Source organism: Aspergillus alliaceus (assembly GCF_009176365.1).
Source record: "Aspergillus alliaceus strain CBS 536.65 unplaced genomic scaffold BDW43scaffold_72, whole genome shotgun sequence".
Taxonomy (NCBI): Eukaryota; Fungi; Ascomycota; class Eurotiomycetes; order Eurotiales; family Aspergillaceae; genus Aspergillus; species Aspergillus alliaceus.
In genome coordinates this window covers 1-13,470 of record NW_022474755.1, presented here as the reverse complement: position 1 = coordinate 13,470, position 13,470 = coordinate 1, and the positions used below count along the sequence as shown (strand labels likewise).

The window sequence follows — 13,470 nt, the reverse complement described above, 5'->3', positions numbered from 1 at the left end:
ATGGTGTTTGGATAGCTATACCAAGGTTAAACGGAGTATATATATATATTCTTTTGGCTTGTATATGCAGAATAAGACCATCCTCCCAACAAGTATCCGATGTGGTGTAATGGCTAACATCGCTGTCTCTCACACAGCAGCTCGGGGTTCGATTCCCCGCATCGGAAAAATATTTTTGTTCCTAGCCTTTTTCTGGCTTTTCTCTTTCCTCCCTTTTCTCACGTCTTGTAGTTTTGTGTCATTATTCTTCATTCTCCTCATTATTTTCGTGCGTCGTCATCATCTTAAAGCAATAGTGAGTACAAAATAATCTGTGAATATTGCAAGTACGATAGCAAAACACTGACACACTCCTATAAGACAGTAAAGTAAGACCAGAGAGACGATTAGTGTATCGTGCGGTCCCTACGATGCAGTCCAGCAGTCAACACCACGTATAATGTCCAAAATGCAGCACTATATCAAGCGAAACTTAGTGCAAGATTTACTATAGTACACATAGAGTATAAGGACTAAAAGGGGGGATCCCAAGGAGAAACAAGCCAAGCAGTAATAAAACTTGCTATAATCCAATAAGCTGTAGAGAGCACCAATATATCATGGGCTTGTAACTCAGTGGTAGAGTGCTCGCTTCGCAGTCTTCCATTGGAGAAATAAAAATGCGAGAAGTCGAGGGTTCAATTCCCTCCAAGTCCACATATTTTTGTGTTGTGTTTTTGTTGGCCCGTCAACCGCCACCAGCTGCACTTTTATTTTGGTATGAAGAGCCTCCCTCCCTCCTTTGTTTCGCTTTTTGTATTTTGGTTATTAGTTTTGTTTCTTTACCGGAGTTGTACGAATTGTCCAATTAATGTTTAATCGGTGCTAGAATTATAAATTATTGCCATAGTATCTTGCACATTTTGTAGCGGTTATATATCTCTCTCACAGGATTACAGGAAGGTACAAATTACTCCCACTCCTTCTGTGAAAATTTTTATTCAGCGCTAGCACAAGCATCTATGAAAATGTGTCTAGTCCTTTGTCCATAGCCGAGACAAAACCAACAGTCTCTGACTGCGCAATGTGGTAAAGCCCAGCAAACAACAAAACACCGGTGCCATCACGAAGCAAATAACATCAAAAAGCCACCCATAAGTATGCTCGCATTAGCACATGTCCATTACAATTATTCCCGCTCGACATATCAGGGCTCATGGTAGCCAAAATCAATAACGCCAAAAAAAAAACCTACTGAGACTTATAGATTTTGAAACTTTTGAATTCCCAATAAGCATTCGTAAAGGCAGATGGGTTGTGAGCAACATAATCGTTGCATGTCCCCGGACAGTGCGATTGTTCTGTGTATAACTGCTTCTGAGCACCAAGTTGACCGCACAAGTCAATATTAGCGATGATACTCTGATTCCGGAAATGCATTGGGATATCGCAGTCTGTATTAGGGAAGTCGGCCAAAGCAGTACCCCAGCTGGATGGATCGGGAGTACCGTTCGAATTCGTGATATCATCCGGGATAGAGTCCCGGGGAAACATCCAGGTCCGAATGCCGGCATCTCGTAGCTCTACGGCATAAATCTGTTGCTGTATGTTAGATGATGTGCTTGTAGGTACAGGTTCATAATCTTACACCTCCGCCGTTCTTGTTAAACGGCTCACCATAGCTGTCTGGTGAGCCTTGGACACCACACCCTGCGTTGCTATTGGTGCTGTTGTCGCAAGTAGTATATACAGAATGGCCGGTCTGCTTTCGCTTAACTTTCATGCTGCAGCCGCTTGTGGTGTGTAATGTCACGGCATTGCCTTCAGGGGCGTTGTTGGTGGTCTCCAGCACATCGATTTCTCCGTTCGCCGGCCAGTTGGTTGGATCTGTCAACCACAATGCCGGCCATGTACCACATCCATAAGGCGTATGGAGGATGTCAAAGACAAAGAGACCATTATCATAACTAGTCTTAGACTCCAGCCGCACAGACTGTCGGCCCTTAGCTGCAAACTTATTCGAGGTGTCTACTCGGAGCACGACCGACGTATCCGTGGCATAAGTGAGATTCAGCGTATTCGCCGTTGTTCTATCCACATATCTGTGATTACAAATGAGCATGAGCCCCTAGGTGACGTAAAGCGACCGGGGGCATACTGGACAAATCCGTCGGTGGGATCTTCGCCATGATAATAGTCAAAGCGGTCGAAGAACGATGTTCCTGAATACGTATCGACTAGTTCATAATTGAGTTTCGTATAGTCCGGATAGCGATTTGCTTTCGTGCCCTCGACAGCTCCGACAATAACTGCCACCACTACTGCAATGGCTGCAACTCCGGCAATCAGCTTGGTGCGCAGCGACCACCCGCGTGGGTTGTACCACGGGAGCGCGGGTCCTGGGGGCGGAGCAGTGTATTCAGCGCCCGAGCCAGGAGGGGGCCCCGCATGTTGGACTTCGAGCTTGGGGAGGTGAGCTGTTGCTCCCGCATATCGTGAGAAGTCGTCAGCGGGGATGTAATTCGTTCTGTCCGTCATCGTGTGGTTGCTATCTTTCCTGTTTCGAGAGAGAAGTTGAGCCAACGGAGAAAGGCACAAGGGATCAATGCGAGCAAACGGGCAAGAATGTGTCGGATTATTCAGAGCGGTGTCAGGGAGTTCAAGAGGCCTGGAGTTAGGGAAGCAAGTTGGCATGTCGTCATCCAGAATGCAGGAGGTGAAACCATGCCTCCGATCATGTCCTGATCAGGTAACTCGCGTACTTTAACCCGACTGCATGCAGTGAACATTAATCAAGGCGGGAAGATTGTCAAAATCAAAAGCGGCTGGTTGTCAATGCAACGGGGGTCTTATCGCTGCTTAGAGTCTTACATTTTCTCCTACTGTGGTTTCTCCCAAGTATGGATCAATGTTGCCCTTGCTGCTTGTTGACACAATTGTTGTTGTTGCTGTTGTTTGCATTCGCTGGGACTGAGGCACCTACGCTAAACCTCATGGAGCCATGACTGCTGAGTAAGGAAAACAAGTCACCATCGTCGAAATTAATTAATGAATTATTGTTTATAACAAATTCAGGAAGGTTGAAATAACCCTATCATTCATGCTTAAATGATCAATGGAAAATCAGGGACGGGGAAATAAGCACTTGCCAAGCCCAGGGAACAAGGGTCCAGACTGATCCACGCAGGCGAAATGGCAATTAAGTGGAGCCCAAAGAGGTGGATCAGATCTCTACAAGACCTGGAAATTGGATACGAATATGCAAAGCGTTGGTTGCTTCACCGTTGACTATATCAGATACCTTTGCTTGGATAACGGCAACTGGAGTACTATTTACAATGGCTTGCTGATGGTGAAGTTATTAAGGGTATGGAGAATCTCATGGTGGTGAATTGTGGTTGCTCGCGCCTCTCTACTAAAGCCTTCGCATTATAGCCACAGTACTTCAAAGCGATAGACTAGGGCTTAAAGCGGACTAAGCCAGCCCATTGTGTCCAGCTTTTGCGCTGCTGAACCTGAACCATCTCCTACCAGTCCATGAGGATTTGGGCCTCCTGCTGACGGAAAGCCTCCTGCAGGATAGTATGGACAGGTAAAATCGCCCCGGTAGGGCCAGTGTGATGCCAAGTAGGGTCCGCATTCTGATAAATAAGGAGCTCGGCAGCTATGTACTATGCATCCTTAAGGGCAATTGAAGCAGTGTTTGCACTGTTATGATATGACAAGAGAAACAATCCCCACACCGTTTGACCCCCCGTCCATGTAAACCGCCTCATTAGGTCTCGCGCCTCTCCCAAGAAGTAGCCAAACCAGGCCCCGTCGGATATATATTTCTCGTAGCTGAGGGCAGTATGGCAAATACAGCGAGATACTGCTTGCTCGGAGGGTGTGATTCAGAAGTTGCCATCCTCGCTAATGAATGAGCCGCGGATTGCTGTCCAGTTCCATTTTGACATACGAAGTGAGATGTATTTCAACTGCTACGGGTAGGAATGCGCAAATTTCACCTTCTTAGTTGTCCAAAGACCCGTATTTCGATGATCTAGGGGCCTGTGCCCAGTGATTCCACTCGTTTTGCGCGTCTGGCCAGAGAATGAGATCTATCCACCGAGAAGCTCAAACGGTACTCCGCTACCCCTTCTTTCAACCTCATGTGCATAATAGATGGAATTATCCAATTGACCAGCTCGGTTGGTAAAGGTCCGAACACTGCGGGGAGAAGCAACCCTCTTTAGCAGCATTAACATCATACCGCAGAGGCGCTTCCTGGAATCGAAAGCGGGGACTCGCACCGTGGACCTTTGACTAACTATCTAATGGCAGAAATTGATTTCTTTGGATTGCCCCCTCAATGTTATTACTGTACCTAAGTCACCTTTTAATGTTTCTGATAGCATATACACCCAAGCATAATGCGCAGCAAAACTTTTGGTCTTACAGTCCGAAACCACAGCTATAACCGACTTGTTAATAGACGGTGCTGTATATAAAGGGCTGATTATCAATTGGTATACAGTATCGGCAACACAGTATCGCCATACGGGCTTACTCAATTGTGGTGCTACACCTTATCGTGACGGACATTCTATATCATATCTATTTCTACAGTATGTGCGTGTGTGATGATTGTCTATGAATGAATGATATTCTGCTGGGGTTAGATATAGATATCTTAACTTGCATGGACATTCCAACCCCGGTGCACTAAACGACAGACATTAGAATTAATTTCAGCCATGATGTTTGTCTTCCACTCACAGCCCTACCTATTCCTAAACAAGGTATACTATATAAAACCCACGGAGTTGACAAAATCCCGCTTTCGCAACTCACCAACCAATCAAAGAGAAATGCCTCTCCGGTAGTATGACCAAGCTTTCCCGGCCCGGGATCCTTTCCTCGGAACAATCACAGTTGTCGGTATATAACATACAACCCACGAGAAGAGTCGATCATGACTTTGCCGTCCGGAAGCGCGGGATGCGGAATCCCGCGGATAAAGTATGAAAATTCTCGGCAGGACGACGGCTGGCACTGTGGAGCTGCCTTTGATAGGGAGAGACTTGTCTTAGGATATACTTTGGAGGATTTGAGGACCTTGAAGAGGGCTGAAAACTAATAAATACTTATTGCTGGCGTAGTGGATCTCATTGCATATTCCTCTTATAACTGCCCAGATTAGCTGAGTGCTAAGTATCGAGGCGAGGAAAATATTCCCGGTCTCTCATTCCTGATTAACTCATTGAAGAATGGTAGTGAATGCTTTCCTATGAACCAGAGAATAAACAGCAGGCCATTAATCCCCAACTTGCCCACCGAAATAGGAACACATTGGGCTGCGGTATCGGACGAAATGTAATATTTAAGACATAGATGCGCCCATCCTGCAGCCATATCCCGAAAAGGTAACAAATCCAATCCCTCGCCGCACCACCATGCAGGAACAACGCTACCCAGACAAGCATCTTCAGCTGTGCTTGGCGTGGATGTCGATCACCGCGAGATATCAATCAGACCGCTTGTCTTCAGCCACTGACATCAATGGACCGTACTCCCTGAAGATTATTTAATTAGATAGATAGTACTAGATAGACTAGATAGTACCACGGAGCATAATCACGCTCAAGTAGATTGCACGGTTTTTTAAATGAAGTGAAAGAGTAGAGCTTTGCCCGGTGAAACTTCGGGGGCATTCAACTTCAATCTCTGGGATAACCTGCCAATCTATAGGTCGAATTGACTGCATTAAGAAATTTCCCTACACATTTGCATATATTCTTCAGGAAGCAGTGAACCCACTAAACTAATTTTTCTAACGCTCCAAAACATAGTATCAACTCTCCACTACGTGGGTGGAGTCCGGAGGAATGCGTTCACATCCGACCCGTCACTTTGAGATATATGAACAGTAGACTTCTGCGCGTAATCCCTTTCCTCCTCTTCCTCCGCCCTCTATACAATCACGCCCAACAAGCCAAACACCAAAGAAAACCAAGAACCCTCAATCCAAACCCAAATCCAAATCCAAAATGCGCATCCTATCCTTCCTCAGCCTCCTCCTCGCCAGCGCCCTCACAGCCCAGGCCTGCACATACTGCCAATGCGAATTCCAAGACGGCTCCCACTGCTGCGTCTACTCCGTAAGTCCGAGTTCCCACGCAGCGCCCCAAATTCCAAAATATTGACCGTGGATAGGACGCCACGCAGGGGAACCTCGACTGCACAGCCGTGTGTAAGAATGCGCACCGCGCGGACGGGAAGAGCAATGATGACGGAACGGCCGGGACGGCTTGTAATGCGGGTGGGAAGTATAAGTGTGCTTCTGCTTTTACGGCGTTGGATCGGGCGCCTTGTTATAAGTAGTCGTTGTTACAGTAGTTTTGTGGGCTGAGGTTGAGTTGACGGGTGGGTGATTGGGGCGGGAAGTGTATGTATATAGGGTTTTTGAGTGAAATTTATTTGAAGTGTTTGTTCTGTTGGGGGTTTGCTGATACCTGTTCTTGGGGTTGTAGCTGTAGAGGGTTGGGGGGGCATTGTTTGCTAGGAAGTTTTGTGATATTGTTGTTTTCGTGTGCTGTTGATATGGATTCTAGTTATGGCTGCACGTATTCTTGGAAGGAGGGAGGGGTTTGTCCTTTCGGACACCCAAAGAGTCGTACTGAAATTGGAGCAAAATGTACTATACATGGTGAGTTAGATACTTATGATACAAATAAAACAAAAGTAAAAATATATCTTACACGCAGCCTGCTGAGTGACATTATTAAAATTGGACAGATACAAGAAGGAAAACTAGCCACCGTAAGTCACAACGGTCACATTATACAGCCCTAGAGTTGAGGAAAGCACTGTAGACGCTCAAGCAATGATATGCTGGGAAAAAAAAAAAAGAAAAAGAGACGACGCTTAAAGACAAGTGTATCCCAGTAATTAGGTCTAGAACACCGAAAAGAGACGTATACACCCAAGTATCCGACTAAGGTCGATGACTGTTGAATCGAAGATCATCGAAAGAAATTTTGAACGCACGGTGAAGCCAAGTAATCTTCTATAAGCAAACCTCCTACCACTGGGATCGTTGTGATCGTAATGTAGACTGGCGACGGATGATCGGGCTGTGCGGATTTCTATCCTTGGGATCACGCCCGGTGGACACGGCATTCTCCTGCTGAGCCTGGGACTGCCGGCGATCCATAGTAGCCGTTTGGCTGAGACTGGAAGCACGGCGGCGCATGCGACGCTCTGCATCCGCGATTTCATGGTGGTTCAAAGCCTCGGACGGAAGCAAGATGGCACGGTCTAGAGAGTATGGAAGACCACGATGCCGACCACGGATTTGCATGGCAATAATGACCAACTTTGATAATACTTGGAACTCGCTTACGAACGACGCGTTGACGCCCGGGTACCCAAGAGACAATCCAACCGTGCCATAGGCAGAGACAACCTCGAAAAGAACCGACCAAATCTGAAACGCATATTCATCCTGGCGCTGCAGGCGGCCGCCTTCGACAATGGCGATGATGAACAAGCCCAAGAACACGTACCACAAGTCGAAACTCAGCTGTCGCCGCAGATGGGCCCCAATGTAACTGGGCGCGGTCTGGTTCTCATCGTTATCGTCCTCGTCAGGTGCGTAGATCCCTAGACTCTTTTCTTCATAAACATTGGTGCGACGAAGAGATATAGCAATCGGGAACACTGAGATGTACATCATGATCATATAGGACACCTGAACGGCAGGGTGCAACTCTGATATGCTGACGACCGAAAAACCGGCAGTACGCGTGCAGGCAGCCTGGAAAAGGCCGTCGACGATTTTAATACCAGTAGATAAGGACGTGACAGCGGAGTCATTCAAGTCTAGAATGATGAAAAAGATCAAATCAATTCCGTTTAAGGCCACCAGGGTTGCAAACAGCCACCAGGTAGCATTGCGGGGGAAGAGAAGGGTGAAACAGCGACGTGGGTGATCCAAGAGGAATTTCAATTCCTCCCACAAGGACGATTCTTTGCGCACGATTTTGGAACAGAACCAGATGATCAATCGCAACATACAGGGAAAGCCTGTATTGCCGATAATGATGAGGAAGGTCAGCAGGAGAAGGGGAAATATAGCCTCCTGAAAGGAGGCCATGGAGTCAGGAGTGATGGAGAACCCGACATCATTGAAAGACGACGCAGCCGTGAAGATTGCCCACCAAGGCCGTCCTTGCCCGATCTTGGTGACAGCCGAGCCCCAACGGGTTGTCATGATCCACGGCCATAGGCAGATAATCCCCAGAAGGTGGAAACAGACATAGTAGCAGATCAGGACGACCGCCAATGTTTTCAGGGCGCGATACTCAATGCCTCCTAGCTCATCACGCTGCTCCTCCGTCAGATCGACGAACTGGGAATTACGGCCAACCGTGGCATTCCAACTCAGATAGGGTAGTGTGTTCCGGTCTCTTTCCTGTGTTAGCGATCGAAACACGCTGGTAAACGTGGGTCTCCGGGTGTTGGTGCGGGCCAGAGGCGACGATGGATCGTTGAAGTCCGCCGTCTCACGAACGGTAGGGCGAGTGTCTAATCGGGGGAAGGTAGAATTCCTCGTTCTCGTCCGCATCATATCAGGCTCATTAATGGTGATATGCGGACCCTCCATGGGTCCTACCTGGTCGTCTTCCTCCATATCGCGCGGGCTTCGCGGTTCAACAGAAGTATTACTGACTGTGCGAGCGGCCTCAACGCCTTCCCCCCCTCCTCCTCCTTCTTCCAGAACCTCAGGCACTCCGCCGCGGTCATATTCCCTTGGACTGGGGATTCTCAACGCACCCTTGCTCCTCCGTTGGTTCTCCAAAAAGGCAATGTGATGTTCGGGACTCAGTTGGGCCGGCACCCGGAGACTTCCAAATCCTCGCTGCAAGGTGCTATTGGGATCATTTTCTTGCTCGGAGGTATGGCCACTGTCGTCCTTTACCGCCGACGAACTTGGTCCCGAGTCACTGTCCGAGGGCGTCTTGTAAACGTCCTTGGGTTGCTCGGCGTCTCCCTGATTATTGCGTAACACTACAATGGAGCGACCGCCGATGCCAGCCTCTTCCCGGTTGTGACTTTGGGTATCCTTGTCTTCGCTCATGGTCCGCATTCTGGATCGGGTTTGGCGTAGAGCTCGAGCATCCCGAACGACGTGCTGAAACCGCTTTTCGAACCAGTAAAGTCGGACAAAAACGAGAACGGTGTTGATGAAGATGGGGGTTGTCAGCATAGAAACCCAATAGAGGACCACTTGCTGATATGTTTTCAGCAAGTTGAAATCCACTGTGTTCAGTCCGCTCTGGGTGGCGGCCCCCGCCGAGAAGAAGAGGGCATCGATATACGCCAGGTCGTTGCCCGGATAGATAATGATAGAGGTGAGTAAGCTGATCGCGATGATATAGATGTAATGGATCAAGATGAAGTTGAAGCGGAGATTCTTTACTAGTGGAATCTGCGACTTGGCCGACGATACCCCGCGAAGAAAAGCGGAAAACATCTTGACGGTTGCACCCCCGTCACACCGGTCCACACCGGGCTGGGATCAGACGGTGCGAACAGACGCAATCTCGTGGAGGGATTCTCGCGTGGAAGGTGAGTGTGAAAAGGGTTCAAGGGAAGATCGCGCAATTCTGATGTAGTGATAGTGTATTACTGAGTCAGTAAGTCAATCGATTATTCCAGATGCTGAGGAACGTGTCGCATCAGCGAACAGGCCGCCAAACCGACCTGTGTTAGCGTCTAGTTCTGGCGAGACGACATTTTAACCGGAGGTATGTTCGTGAATTGAAGCTCATGATTGAATAGAATTGGTCATGCGATAAGAAATACACTCTGTAAGCGGTGTCCGCGGGAACCTTCCGCAAAAGAAATGGAATGAGGAAAGGGGAGGGAAAAGAAATCGAAATTTCTCTCTTTCTTTCTTTCTTTTTTTATTTTTTATTTTTTTTTGTCCAAAGAAAAGAAAAAAGAGAATAGGAAAAATAGGTAAGACACTAAGCTGCAGAAAAAGGAAATACTAGGGAAGATGAAAAGAGTTAGGTCCAGGGAAAAAAAAATGTTAAAGCAATCATGAAATAATCCCTCACTGGGGGCAGGCTGGTGTGGATTGGATTGCGCAGCTAAGTCTCACTTTAATGTCTGCCTGAAACCAGCTGCAGAAATGCGGTGGTGGCCGTGCCATGCGCCACATTAGCAGATCGCTTACCCGGATTGGATATTTCCCCGTCGCGGAATCAACTTAACCTTAACTTGAAGGCGGTCAGTCGCTCTTGAGTTGCGTTGCTTTTTCATTTGACAGGGATCAATAAGCATCGATTGAATAGGTCTAGAATCTGTTCTTGTTCTCCATTCTGCTCTGCCTCTAGAAGACATGTCAATGACTAATCTTTGCGACACCCAATTAGACCCGACTATTTATCATCACGCGGGAATTCCCCGATATCTCGTGCAAACCACCCATGAATATTTACTATCGAAGCTGATCGGTCGGCCAATAAGATCCCATCGAGATAATAAATTTGCTGAGTGGAGCCACGTCAATCCCAATCAAATTCCGTCAAAGATGGAACTTTCGTAGGATTTATAGCTGCCAGTTATCTTCTAGAAGACCGAAGGGTTCTCTGATCTCTTATAGAAATTATAGAAATGGAAGATTTATGCCAGTGGCTAGTTTATAGTATTAAAGCATCTGATATACCCTCTTTGCATAAAACTTAATCTACCTTCACGCTTGGTATATCTAGTTTATGCCAATATTTCACTGACCGCCCTTTGTAGTATATACTTTCTGTAAATGCATCTTGCCCTTTCTTTTCTTCTCTTTCGAAGCAGTAAAACGAAAAAGGAAAATTAAGAGAGTCAATAGAGACAAAGAGAACCAAGCTCCTATAGTTAGTTACGGGGCAAAGCTTGGTAATTCCTCATCTCTGTACCACCAACGTCTAAGTTCAAGTGATCCAGGATCTGTGCGACAACAACGATAATACCGTATTCCTGATAATGTAAACTAGCCTAGGGTTATTTGGGGTCTTCATTGTCTGGATGAGAATTTAGTCATACCTATCTCTGTTGATCTTTCTACTTGCATATACTAATCCATAGCCCTGACCATAGTATCTTCCTGTTGGTATGAACGAACCCTGTCTATGACCCTTGGCCCTAAGTCTGGCCACAGCTACCGAGTAACAGAAGATATACTCTCCCCTCCAAATAGAACGAACTATTTCCTGGTGCTGACATACACAAAGATATATTACCGGGGAAAAAAAAATTTCTCCGTCTAATCAGCAGGTATCCCAGACCCATCCTAAGCGTCGTACAAACATGAAATATAACAACAACATCCTTTCCCCAGAAATAAACAACATCTAAAACGGCCACGCATAATGCGAGATCCCTAAAGTCACCACCCCGGCCTCGGGCAAAAACACCTTCGTCCACCTCGGCCTCCACCCCTCTTCATACGGCAGCCTCTCTTCCCCAAACACCGCCTCCATATACTCCTTCGGAACATGATATAGCGCCCCCTTCCCAAACACACACATAATCCCCCCCATCTCCGCACACGCAATGTAATGCATCCTCTTATTCAGACCCAACTCCGGATTCTCCCTCTTCTGCTCGTCGAACCGCTTCTTGCGATACTTCCCGACGTCCGGGATACTAAACGATGACCCGTTACCGGAGGATTGGAGGAATCGTTGATACAGGTCGGGGTTGAGATGGACGTAGTCGCCTAGTGCGCGGTCCTGGCGCGTGACTGAGACGTCGTGCTCGATGGCGTGTGGGCGGCCGAGTTGGTCGAGGTTGAGCACTGCTTCCCCGTCTTCGTTGACCTGGTTGGCGTCACGGAGGCCGAAATTCGGGGTGCTGGGGGGTTCGCCCGCGGGAGGGTCAATGTGGTCTTGGAACGCGATTTTCACGAGGCCTCCTGCGGTGTCGAAGCCGAGGCCGATTTGGCTGAGGGCGGCTTTGAGGGAGCTGGCGGTGATGTTACGGCCATCGCGGGCAATGAGGCCGTGGTTTGCGAGGGAGTTGACGATTGGGCATGGGGAGCGGAGGTCGTCTGGGCCGCCGCGGTGGTATTGGCCTTTTGGGAGGGTTTGGTTTTCGGTGGACATTTTTTTCTTATTTTTATTTTGATTTTGATTTTTTTTTTGCTCCTGGGAACAGCCGGGTGCGCGATGGTGAGAGGCGGTCAAAGGAAATGGTCAGGCTGGGGATTATATAGGCTTGGTGGTGGTTTAGGCTGATGCAAGGTTATAGATCAGTTAGTTTCATAGAGAGGGCGGTGATTGGATATCCCGTCAATCAGTTGCAGAGGGCAAATGATGATGGTGGCTGAGTGATCTCGGTCACGCTGCCGGGGCTGCATCCTCGTATTGGGGGGGGATATTGCATAAGTTGCTTTTACTTCTGGCCTTTCCTCATTTAGCCTTATTTATGTTCTCTGAGTCTGTCTCGTTTATGGACTGTGTATACGTAAGTACAAATAGTATACAACGCATGTCAGTATGCCAGACCAGGCACCTAGTCCATCGCTCCAGATCCTTAAGAATACCTATCGAAAAGCCCCTCCAGCAACTGATTGACCTCATCTTCGTTCTCCCACATCAACACATGACCGCTCCCCTCAAACACCTTCCACAAGATTCCCTTCCCGATCTCCTGATGTAAGATCTCTCCATGTCGAAAAGTAAGCATGCGATCTTCCGTCCCATGCAGCACAGCAATCCGCTCCCGCCCAACCGCATCCCCCAGAGCCTTCAGCTGCTCCGGCGACTTCTGATGAAAATAGCACGCAACAATCTGCATCAAGAACCCCTTCTTCGTAAAGCTATCGGGATCCTCCCGCTTCCTCAACTGCCCGGCAGCAAACCGCTCGCGCCTCGTCGGGAAGTTCTTCCCGGGATCCTCGTTCTCGGTATCCGGCTGATCGAGAAAATCGCCCCCGAAGAGCGTATGCCCCAGCCGCGCCAACTCCACATCCACATGCCGGGGGATGAACATGCTCGCGCGCTCGCGCAGGTTCTCCAGGAACGGCGCCGTGCGGACTAATCGCGGGGCCGTGCAGCACAGGGTCAGACTAGCCAGCCGGTCGGGGATGAGCATGCCGACTTCCTGGGCGATCATGCCGCCCATACTGGCGCCGATGACATGGACGGAGCGGGTGGCGGGCGCCGAGAGATCGATCCAGCCCAGGTGAATCAGAAGATCGACGGCATCCTGCGCCATCTCCGAGGTGGAGTAGTAGTTGACGGGCTTGTCGGATCGGCCGACGCCGCGGTTGTCGAACACCAGACAGGTGTATTTGGAGGCGTTCTGGTGGCCGAAATACTTGGTCTGGCGCTTCCAGTCGTCGTGTGAGGCGTTCAGTCCCATGATCCACTATGATTCATCGTTAGTGCTGCGTGCCGAGGACTGAGAATGTACGGGGTTCTTCTTTTTTCTTTTTTTTTTTTTTTATTTTTT

General features: G+C 48.4%; 6 protein-coding genes and 2 non-coding genes across 8 annotated transcripts; 4 read left to right on the top strand and 4 right to left on the bottom strand.

The window, feature by feature from the left end:
• Positions 1 to 95: 95 nt before the first annotated feature.
• BDW43DRAFT_t223 lies at positions 96 to 167 on the top strand. The gene has a single exon. It is a non-coding gene; the product is annotated as a tRNA-Glu (tRNA).
• Positions 168 to 601: 434 nt separating this feature from the next.
• BDW43DRAFT_t224 lies at positions 602 to 696 on the top strand. Its single transcript has one exon. It is a non-coding gene; the product is annotated as a tRNA-Ala (tRNA).
• Positions 697 to 1,230: 534 nt separating this feature from the next.
• BDW43DRAFT_304201 (glycoside hydrolase family 16 protein) lies at positions 1,231 to 2,517 on the bottom strand (the record flags this gene model as incomplete). Its single annotated transcript, XM_032045560.1, has 3 exons — positions 1,231 to 1,575; positions 1,628 to 2,081; positions 2,138 to 2,517. 3 exons carry the CDS (start codon positions 2,515 to 2,517, stop codon positions 1,231 to 1,233), a joined length of 1,179 nt encoding a protein of 392 aa, XP_031894818.1.
• Positions 1,953 to 2,884, top strand: BDW43DRAFT_292509 (uncharacterized protein). The gene is made up of 2 exons (XM_032043727.1): positions 1,953 to 2,081; positions 2,138 to 2,884. The coding sequence occupies exon 2, from the start codon at positions 2,585 to 2,587 to the stop codon at positions 2,744 to 2,746; it is 162 nt and encodes a 53-aa protein (XP_031894817.1). The 5' UTR covers positions 1,953 to 2,081; positions 2,138 to 2,584; the 3' UTR covers positions 2,747 to 2,884.
• Positions 2,885 to 6,008: 3,124 nt separating this feature from the next.
• On the top strand, positions 6,009 to 6,342 carry BDW43DRAFT_304200 (uncharacterized protein; the record flags this gene model as incomplete). The annotated part of the gene is made up of 2 exons (XM_032045559.1): positions 6,009 to 6,119; positions 6,175 to 6,342. The coding sequence occupies 2 exons, from the start codon at positions 6,009 to 6,011 to the stop codon at positions 6,340 to 6,342; spliced, it is 279 nt and encodes a 92-aa protein (XP_031894816.1).
• Positions 6,343 to 6,550: 208 nt separating this feature from the next.
• Positions 6,551 to 10,165, bottom strand: BDW43DRAFT_292507 (potassium ion transporter). The gene is made up of 2 exons (XM_032043726.1): positions 9,727 to 10,165; positions 6,551 to 9,651 (listed from the first exon to the last, which is right to left on the bottom strand). The coding sequence occupies exon 2, from the start codon at positions 9,494 to 9,496 to the stop codon at positions 7,043 to 7,045; it is 2,454 nt and encodes an 817-aa protein (XP_031894815.1). The 5' UTR covers positions 9,497 to 9,651; positions 9,727 to 10,165; the 3' UTR covers positions 6,551 to 7,042.
• A 1,009-nt stretch (positions 10,166 to 11,174) lies between these two features.
• Positions 11,175 to 12,373, bottom strand: BDW43DRAFT_232748 (putative peroxidase). Its single transcript, XM_032039543.1, has one exon. It carries the CDS (start codon positions 12,117 to 12,119, stop codon positions 11,367 to 11,369), a length of 753 nt encoding a protein of 250 aa, XP_031894814.1. The 5' UTR covers positions 12,120 to 12,373; the 3' UTR covers positions 11,175 to 11,366.
• A 1-nt stretch (position 12,374) lies between these two features.
• On the bottom strand, positions 12,375 to 13,470 carry BDW43DRAFT_232751 (alpha/beta fold hydrolase). Its single transcript, XM_032039544.1, has one exon. It carries the CDS (start codon positions 13,378 to 13,380, stop codon positions 12,550 to 12,552), a length of 831 nt encoding a protein of 276 aa, XP_031894813.1. The 5' UTR covers positions 13,381 to 13,470; the 3' UTR covers positions 12,375 to 12,549.

What these genes read in the sequence shown, in the direction of transcription:
- BDW43DRAFT_292509 (XM_032043727.1), top strand. Translation starts at nt 2,585, where the DNA reads ATGCGAGCAAACGGGCAAGAATGTGTCGGATTATTCAGAGCGGTGTCA.
- BDW43DRAFT_232748 (XM_032039543.1), bottom strand. Translation starts at nt 12,119, where the DNA reads ATGTCCACCGAAAACCAAACCCTCCCAAAAGGCCAATACCACCGCGGC.
- BDW43DRAFT_232751 (XM_032039544.1), bottom strand. Translation starts at nt 13,380, where the DNA reads ATGGGACTGAACGCCTCACACGACGACTGGAAGCGCCAGACCAAGTAT.
- BDW43DRAFT_292507 (XM_032043726.1), bottom strand. Translation starts at nt 9,496, where the DNA reads ATGTTTTCCGCTTTTCTTCGCGGGGTATCGTCGGCCAAGTCGCAGATT.